The sequence below is a fragment of the Nerophis lumbriciformis genome, linkage group LG33 (assembly GCF_033978685.3).
Source record: "Nerophis lumbriciformis linkage group LG33, RoL_Nlum_v2.1, whole genome shotgun sequence".
Taxonomy (NCBI): domain Eukaryota; kingdom Metazoa; phylum Chordata; class Actinopteri; order Syngnathiformes; family Syngnathidae; genus Nerophis; species Nerophis lumbriciformis.
This window is the reverse complement of record NC_084580.2, coordinates 20,827,501-20,837,500: the sequence shown is the minus strand read 5'-3', so window position 1 is coordinate 20,837,500 and position 10,000 is coordinate 20,827,501. Positions and strand designations below refer to the sequence as shown.

Here is a 10,000-nt window from a genome sequence, read left to right as displayed (position 1 = left end):
AATAATGTAACGTTAGGTAATTACAGTACTCCCACCTTACATTCCTCAGGGACATTTGTATTAGATCTTTTAAGCAGGTGTTTTTTGTTTACATTATTGCCTTCTGGTTAGCTAATGTTTGCCCTGCAGGTAATAGTCACTTTTCCACTCCTTTATATATTAGGTATAGTTGTAAGTAAAAAAAAAGGTCAAAGACAAAGCTATTCGGGTTCTTGTGAGTATATACACTTCACTGCCGATGTGGGGGGGGGGGCACCACCTAAAATCTTGCCTAGGGCGCCAGATTGATTAGGGCCGGGCCTGCCTACACGACTGACAGCCAGGCAACCACCGCGAGCTAACGAACGGCAAACTTTTCAACAGAAACTCGTCATAGTCAGTGAGACTATAAATCAAATAAACGCATTAGTACGCCCTCTGCCGGCCCAAAGCTCAGTGACCGAAACCCGGACAATGCTCCTGCGCTAAGTAGCTAGCGCCCGCCGCACTTGCCTCAGCCTGTAAACCTGCGTTACAAAACATTGAGCTGCGGCAACACGTTAACTGTTTCAGCTTAGCGCATACTTGCCAGCCTTGAGACCTCTGAATTCGGGAGATTGGGGGGGGGGGGGTTTAAGGGAGGAGGAGTATATTTATAGCTAGAATTCACTGAAATTCAAGTATATATATATATATATATATATATATATATATATATATTAGGGGTGTGGGAAAAAATCGATTCGAATTCGAATCGCGATTCTCACGTTGTGCGATTCAGAATCGATTCTCTTTTTTTTTTTAAATCGATTTAAAAAAAAATGTATTTCTTTATTTTTAATTTTTTTAAATTTTAAAATTGTATATATTTTTTATTAATACACCAAGAATAGACATTTGAAAGGCAATTTAAAATAAATAAAGAATAGTGAACAACAGGCTGAATAAGTGTACGTTATATGAGGCATAAATAACCAACTGGTATGTTAACGTAACATATTATGGTAAGAGTCATTCAAATAACTATAACATATAGAACATGCTATACGTTTACCAAACAATCTGTCACTCCTAATCGCTAAATCCCATGAAATCTTATACGTCTAGTCTCTTACGTGAATGAGATCAATAATATTATTTGGTATTTTACGGTAACGTGTTAATAATTTCACACATAAGTCGCTCCTGAGTATGAAAAAAACGGTGACTTATAGTTTGAAAAATACGGTAAAATCCTTAAATTTTCCCAAAAATTGACAGTGCGCCGTATAACCCGGTGCGCCTAATGTACGGAATAATTCTGATTGTGTTTACCGACCTCAAAGCAATTTCATTTGGTACATGGTGAAATGAAAAGTGTGACCAGTAGATGGCAGTCACACATAAGAGACACGTGTAGACTGCAATATGACGCCAGTAAACAACACCAAAACTTTAAATGTTATGTTATATATTATTTACCGTATTTTTCGGAGTATAAGTCACTCCGGAGTATAAGTCGCACCGGCCGAAAATGCATAATAAAGAAGGAAAAAAACATATATAAGTCGCGCTGGAGTATAAGTCACATTGTTTGGGGAATTGTATTTGATAAAAGCCAACACCAAGAATAGACATTTGAAAGGCAATTTAAAATAAATAAAGAATAGTGAACAACAGGCTGAATAAGTGTACGTTATATGAGGCATAAATAACCAACTGGTATGTTAACGTAACATATTATGGTAAGAGTCATTCAAATAACTATAACATATAGAACATGCTATACGTTTACCAAACAATCTGTCACTCCTAATCGCTAAATCCCAAGAAATCTTATACGTCTAGTTTCTTACGTGAATGAGATCAATAATGTTATTTGATATTTTACGCTAATGTGTTAATAAATTCACACATAAGTCGCTCCTGAGTATAAGTCGCACCCCCAGCCAAACTATGAAAAAAACTGTGATATATACTGTATATATTATAGATTATATACCTCACAATACGAAGTTCCTGAGTAGTCGTGAGTTCAATCCCGGCCTCGGCATCTTTCTGTGTGGAGTTTGCATGTTCTCCCCGTGACTGCGTGGGTTCCCTCCGGGTACTCCGGCTTCCTCCCACCTCCAAAGACATGCACCTGGGGATAGGTTGATTGGCAACACTAAAAATTGGCCCTAGTGTGTGAATGTGAGTGTGAATGTTGTCTGTCTATCTGTGTTGGCCCTGCGATGAGGTGGCGACTTGTCCAGGGTGTACCCCGCCTTCCGCCCGATTGTAGCTGAGATAGGCTCCAGCACCCCCCGCGACCCCGAAGGGAATAAGCGGTAGAAAATGGATGGATGGATTAAATGCAATCTGTTGTAGTGTTCCCTAATTTTGAGTGTACATAAATGAAGGTGTGTGTTGCTGAGCCCGACCTGGACATAGTCTGGACTGGACCTGGTTTTTAAGAACCCTTTAAACAATCTAATTTCATGGACAACCAGGTCTGGTAAAGATAAGGTCCTTTTTAAAAAAAAAAAAAAAAACTAAGATAAATACATTAAAAACATTTCTTGAATAAAAAAGAAAGTAAAACAATATAAAAACAGTTACATAGAAACAAGTAATTAAAGAAAATGAGTAAAATGAACTGTTAAAGGTTAGTACTATTAGTGGACCAGCAGCACGCACAATCATGTGTGCTTACGGACTGTATCCCTGCAGACTGTATTGATATATATTGATATATAATGTAGGAACCACAATATTAATAACAGAAAGAAACAACCCTTTTGTGTGAATGGGGAGTTTTTTTGGGTTGGTGCACTAATTGTAAGTGTATCTTATGTTTTTTATGTTGATTTAATAAAAAAAATAAATAAATAAACGATACCGATAATTTCCGATATTACATTTTAAAGCATTTATCGGCCAATGATATCGGCAGGCCGATATTATCCGACATCTCTACTTAGAATGCATAAAAAAAACAAAAAACATATCTGTTCTTGGCTTACATAATGATCACATTTTTTGCGTATTTCCCCGATCTATGACGTCATCCCACCACGAATCTTCGGAAATTGCAGAGCGAATAATTCAAAATGGCCGTCTGAACTTGTGGCATTTTGTGAAGTTTAGACTATTTTCACATACTTTGCGAATTGTAAACAAAGTTGGATATGGTTTAATGGATACAATGAAACACAATTAAGCATATAAAGTCAACTTGTTTTTCCACTGTACCGGTACTTTAAATCCTCTCCTTTTTGGCAGTTATTTTTGATAATGTGATTTATGTCATGAAAATGATCTTTGACTAGCTTTTTTGCATGAGGTCCTTAAAAACAGCAGAGCGCTCCTGTAACTAAAATAAATATATATACCAAAATAAAATACATATAAATATAATATAAAATAAATACAAATAATAAATACAAAATATTTATACCAAAATCAAATGTGTACTGTAAAGGATTCTAGTTCTCCGGAATATACAAAAAAAGGAAAAGTAATGAAGGCAGAAATCCGGCCCCTCGGTCCTTAGCTTTCTGGAAATCTGGCCCCCAAAACAATTCAGGCGAATATCCCTATACAAATACAAACCCCGTTTCCATATGAGTTGGGAAATTGTGTTAGATGTAAATATAAACGGAATACAATGATTTGCAAATCCTTTTCAACCCATATTCAGTTGAATATGCTACAAAGGCAACATATTTGATGTTCAAACTGATCAACATTTTTTTTGTTGTTGCAAATAATCATTAACTTTAGAATTTGATGCCAGCAACACGTGACAAAGAAGTTGGGAAAGGTGGCAATAAATACTGATAAAGTTGAGGAATGCTCATCAAACACTTATTTGGAACATCCCACAGGTGTGCAGGCTAATAGGGAACAGGTGGGTGCCATGATTGGGTATAAAAACAGCTTCCCAAAACATGCTCAGTCTTTCACAAGAAAGGATGGGGCGAGGTACACCCCTTTGTCCACAACTGCGTGAGCAAATAGTCAAACAGTTTAAGAACAACGTTTCTCAAAGTGCAATTGCAAGGAATTTAGGGATTTCAACATCTACGGTCCATAATATCATCAAAAGGTTCAGAGAATCTGGAGAAATCACTCCACGTAAGCGGCATGGCCGGAAACCAACATTGAATGACCGTGACCTTCGATCCCTCAGACGGCACTGTATCAAAAACCGACATCAATCTCTAAAGGATATCACCACATGGGCTCAGGAACACTTCAGAAAACCACTGTCAGTAACTACAGTTGGTCGCTACATCTGTAAGTGCAAGTTAAAGCTCTACTATGCAAAGCGAAAGCCATTTATCAACAACACCCAGAAACGCCGCCGGCTTCTCTGGGCCCGAGATCATCTAAGATGGACTCATGCAAAGTGGAAAAGTGTTCTGTGGTCTGACGAGTCCACATTTCAAATTGTTTTTGGAAATATTCGACATCTGTCCGGACCAAAAGGGAAGCGAACCATCCAGACTGTTATCGACGCAAAGTTCAAAAGCCAGCATCTGTGATGGTATAGGGGTGCATTAGTGCCCAAGGCATGGATAACTTACACATCTGTGAAGGCACCTTTAATGCTGAAAGGTACATACAGGTTTTGAAACAAACAAAAGAGTGCGGGTACTATCCTGGCCTGCCTGCAGTCCAGACCTGTCTCCCATCGAAAATGTGTCGCGCATTATGAAGCGTAAAATAGGACAGCGGAGACCCCCGGACTGTTGAACGACTGAAGCTCTACATAAATCAAATCAAATCAAATCAACTTTATTTATAGAGCACATTTAAAATTTACCACAGGGGTAGCCAAAGTGCTGTACAATGAGCAGGTTAAAAGATAAAACGAGTACCGAGCAAACACAACACAACACAAACAGAACACGATAAAAAATAAATAATTAAAATAGAATTAATAAAAACATAAAAACATAAAAACAGGATCACAGCAGGTGTATTATGGGGCGCCATTGCAGGATGGATATCACTCAGTGTTAAAAGCCATGGAATAAAAGTATGTTTTTAAGAGAGATTTAAAAACAGGAAGAGAGGAGGCTTGTCTAACACTCAGGGGTAGGTCGTTCCAGAGCTTGGGAGCAGCAACGGCGAAAGCTCTGTCACCTCTAAGTCACATAAAACAAGAATGGGAGAGAATTCCACTTTCAAAGCTTCAACAATTAGTTTCCTCAGTTCCCAATCGTTTATTGAGTGTTGTTAAAAGGAAAGGTGATGTAACACAGTGGTGAACATGCCCTTTCCCAACTACTTTGGCACGTGTTGCAGCCATGAAATTCTAAGTTAATTATTATTTGCCAAAAAAAAAAAAAGTTTGAGTTTGAACATCAAGTATGTTGTCTTTGTAGTGCATTCAACTGAATATGGGTTGAAAAGGATTTGCAAATCATTGTATTCCGTTTATATTTACATCTAACACAATTTCCCAACTCATATGGAAACGGGGTTTGTATATTGAAATAAAAAGGGCCCTTGGTTACACTTCCTTCTAATCCCTGTGTTTGATGTGCATTCGTGTCTACCTTCTTTAGCCCCGCTTGTTGTCTTTCAGGTTCTTTCCCGTAATTAGCGTGTCTCCGGTTTTCATTCATCCTCACTGCAGGGTCGAACGTCTACATCCGCCGGGAGTTGATATGCTGGGGCGACAGTGTCAAACTCCGCTATGGCAAGGGGCCGGAGGATTGCCCTTTCCTGTGGGCTCACATGAGGAAATACACTGAAATAACGGCCAAACACTTTCATGGAGTCAGGCTGGACAACTGCCACTCGACACCGTTGCATGTCGCAGAGGTAAGATGGCTAACACGTTTGAAATGATCGTTCGATTAGAAAAAACAAAGTAGAAATGTGATGTTTTCTTCGATATACAGTGGAACCTCGATTTATGAACCAAAATGTTTTTATAGTGAAGCAAATTTCTCCTTAAACTATGTAAATATGAATAATGGTTTCCAGCCTCGACAAAAGTCCATATTTTAGTGAAGGTTTGTACCCTTCGAACACGATCTAAAGCGCTATACAGCAGTGTTTCTTAACCATAGGGCCGGCCGGGGACCATTGTTGGGCTGCGAGCGCCCCCTAGAGGGCCGCCCAAAAATATCTGTTTCTCAGCTGTGGTCCGTCTGGGACGCAGCAGTACGCAGTTGCAATTAGGGCTGGGCGATATGGCCTTTTTTTTTAATATCTCGATATTTTAAGGCCATGTCGCGATACACGATATATATCACGATATTTTGCCTTAGCCTTGAATGAACACTTGATGCATATAATCACAGCAGTATGATGATTCTATGTGTCTACATTCAAACATTCTTCTTCATACTGCATTAATATATGCTACTTTTAAACTTTCATGCAGAGAGGGAAATCACAACTAAGTCAATTTAGCAAAAGTGTATTTATTAAACAGTTATTAAGCAGTGGCACAAACATTCATGTCATTTCAAAACAAAGTGCAAGATTGCAGAGGTGTGGACTCGAGTCACATGACTTGGACTCGAGTCATGAATTTGATGACTTTAGACTCGACTTGACAAAATGTAAAAAGACTTGCAACTCGACTAAGACTTTAACATCAATGACTTGTGACTTCACTTGGACTTGAGCCTTTTGAATTGACATGCCTTGACATGACTTGCTACTTTCCCCAAAACCCAAAGATGAAAAAGTTATTCGGGAGCGCTCCGTATTTTTCATTGTGTACTTGTCTATCAGCGTTGCGTGTGTCAGCTGGTGTGCTCTCAGTACAACAGCCAATCAAATTAGATCTACTTTGTTTTCATCACACAGCATTCATCCAATCAAATTGCAGGACAACCAACGAAGAAGACATGTCCAAACCACACGCCAGTGAACAAAAAATGATACCTAAAATAATTTTTGTTTGGGTATAAAAATTACGAGGTGGTCAACACAAAACGGTTTGCAGTATGCAACACATGCGGTTCGAATATTACTGATGGAGAGGCAACAACTTCCAACTTCGGCCGGCATTTGAAGTTGCACAAAGAACGGTAAGTTTTGAATGTGAGATAACGTTTATTGGCTAAGTAACGTGACTTTTATTTGCTGTGTAGTTAAATCAGTGAGGCTGTAAACTCACTGCTAACGTTATTGCAAACATGGGAATCTGTTGCAGTTCACTACCTTATTCATACTTTTTGTTCAGTGATTTTTTTTAAGCAGGGTTACGTTAGTCAATATATCACACGTAACGTTAGACGGCGGTCAGCAGCACCGCGTATTTTAGCCACCTAAAAAAAGACAAAAATAGTAAAATAAAGGTCAGTTAAAATGTATACTATATTATGAATATGTGTACCGTTTTAGCTAGCTTTCTGACATACTGTTGGTTGTTTACCTCAGTGGTCCCCAACCACCGGGCCGCGGCCCGGTACTGGTCCGTGGATCGATTGGTATCGGGCCGCACAAGAAATAATTTTTTTTTTTTTTTTTTTTTAATTAAATCAACATAAAAAACACAAGATACACTTACAAGTAGTGCACCAACCCAAAACAACTCTCTCCCCCCTTTTGTTGTGGGCATTGAACATGAAGACTCTTCCTTCACTGTTCCGAGTGGCCATGAGAGTCTTGGCAGTGCCTGCCTCCAGTGCTCCAGTGGAGCGAGTTTTCAGCCATGGTGGCATCATACTACGCCCCCATCGTGCACAAATGACTGACAGACTCTTGGCTAATTTGGTCTTTTGCAAATGCAATGCAGCATAGGGCCCTGACATATAAAAAGTACAACTTTTTTTGTTATGTTCACGTATATGTCATGTTTTTTCAATGTTAACACTTTTGTACAAATAAGTACATTTGCACTTTATTTTTCAATGTGTTTGTTCTGTAAAGGAATGAGTTAATGTTTAAAATGACTGGTTAATAGTGCTATTATAAAGTGCAATGTCAGCACAATTTTCTTTCCTGCAATTTAAAATGCACTTGTTTTAATAAATAAATACAGCGTTTGAAAAGCATACACAATCTGTGTTAATATATTAGTCTGTGGTTAAAAGGACTTGAAAGGACTCGAAACTCAAAATGCAGGACTTAGACTTGACTTGAGACTTTCCAGTCTTGACTTTGGACTTGACTCGGGGCTTGCCTGTCTTGACTCGGGACTTGACTCGGACTTGAGGGCAAAGACTTGAGACTTACTTGTGACTTGCAAAACAATGACTTGGTCCCACCTCTGCAAGATTGTCAGAGACATTTTAAAACAAGCTATTAGTGCACTTTTGTGCATGATGTCCTCAAGATGACATATCAAAACAACACTAAATTAAAGTGCACTTTTTGTACAGAATGCCACTACAATAGTTTAAAACAAATAAAGTGCACTTTTGTGCATGATGTCACACAAGATATTTCAATAAGTGTCAAATAAAAATTAGCTATATAATAGGAAATCAAATAGTGTATGTCCTTCACTATGTGGTAGGTTCCGGCGGACGTTATCTCCTTATGTCGTGGACTATTTTTTTTCATACGGTGTTGATGTGGAAATGGTTGCCTCGGCATTTTGTTGGTGTGGCACCGAACGGAGATATTGACATGCGGAGTAAGCGCTCTTCATTCTCTAGCAGGTGACTTTTCAAATGATGCTACATATTAGCAGCAATGCTACTTTTTAGCAACGCTTTCGCCCCACACTTGACAAATTACGGTTTGTCTGTTCGACATACAGGTAAAAGCCAGTAAATTAGAATATTTTGAAAAACTTGATTTATTTCAGTAATTGCATTCAAAAGGTGTAACTTGTACATTATATTTATTCATTGCACACAGACTGATGCATTCAAATGTTTATTTCATTTAATTTTGATGATTTGAAGTGGCAACAAATGAAAATCCAAAATTCCGTGTGTCACAAAATTAGAATATTACTTAAGGCTAATACAAAAAAGGGATTTTTAGAAATGTTGGCCAACTGAAAAGTATGAAAATGAAAAATATGAGCATGTACAATACTCAATACTTGGTTGGAGCTCCTTTTGCCTCAATTACTGCGTTAATGCGGCGTGGCATGGAGTCGATGAGTTTCTGGCACTGCTCAGGTGTTATGAGAGCCCAGGTTGCTCTGATAGTGGCCTTCAACTCTTCTGCGTTTTTGGGTCTGGCATTCTGCATCTTCCTTTTCACAATACCCCACAGATTTTCTATGGGGCTAAGGTCAGGGGAGTTGGCGGGCCAATTTAGAACAGAAATACCATGGTCCGTAAACCAGGCACGGGTAGATTTTGCGCTGTGTGCAGGCGCCAAGTCCTGTTGGAACTTGAAATCTCCATCTCCATAGAGCAGGTCAGCAGCAGGAAGCATGAAGTGCTCTAAAACTTGCTGGTAGACGGCTGCTTTGACCCTGGATCTCAGGAAACAGAGTGGACCGACACCAGCAGATGACATGGCACCCCAAACCATCACTGATGGTGGAAACTTTACACTAGACTTCAGGCAACGTGGATCCTGTGCCTCTCCTGTCTTCCTCCAGACTCTGGGACCTCGATTTCCAAAGGAAATGCAAAATTTGCATGGTAGGGTGATGGTTTGGGGTGCCATGTCTACCCGTGCCTGGTTTACGGACCATGGTATTTCTGTTCTAAATTGGCCCGCCAACTCCCCTGACCTTAGCCCCATAGAAAATCTGTGGGGTATTGTGAAAAGGAAGATGCAGAATGCCAGACCCAAAAACGCAGAAGAGTTGAAGGCCACTATCAGAGCAACCTGGGCTCTCATAACACCTGAGCAGTGGCAGAAACTCATCGACTCCATGCCACGCCGCATTAACGCAGTAATTGAGGCAAAAGGAGCTCCAACCAAGTATTGAGTATTGTACATGCTCATATTTTTCATTTTCATACTTTTCAGTTGGCCAACATTTCTAAAAATCCCTTTTTTGTATTAGCCTTAAGTAATATTCTAATTTTGTGACACACGGAAATTTGGATTTTCATTTTTTGCCACTTCAAATCATCAAAATTAAATGAAATAAACATTTGAATGCATCAGTCTG

General features: G+C 39.1%; 1 protein-coding gene across 1 annotated transcript in view; it reads left to right on the top strand.

The window, feature by feature from the left end:
• The window catches only part of agla (amylo-alpha-1, 6-glucosidase, 4-alpha-glucanotransferase a), a 184,973-nt gene that overhangs the window by 76,219 nt on the left and 98,754 nt on the right, over positions 1–10,000 (top strand). The window contains exon 12 of the mRNA XM_061928652.1: positions 5,588–5,775. Within this exon, the coding sequence (XP_061784636.1) occupies positions 5,588–5,775 (188 nt within the window). The remainder of the gene's footprint in view (positions 1–5,587; positions 5,776–10,000) is intronic.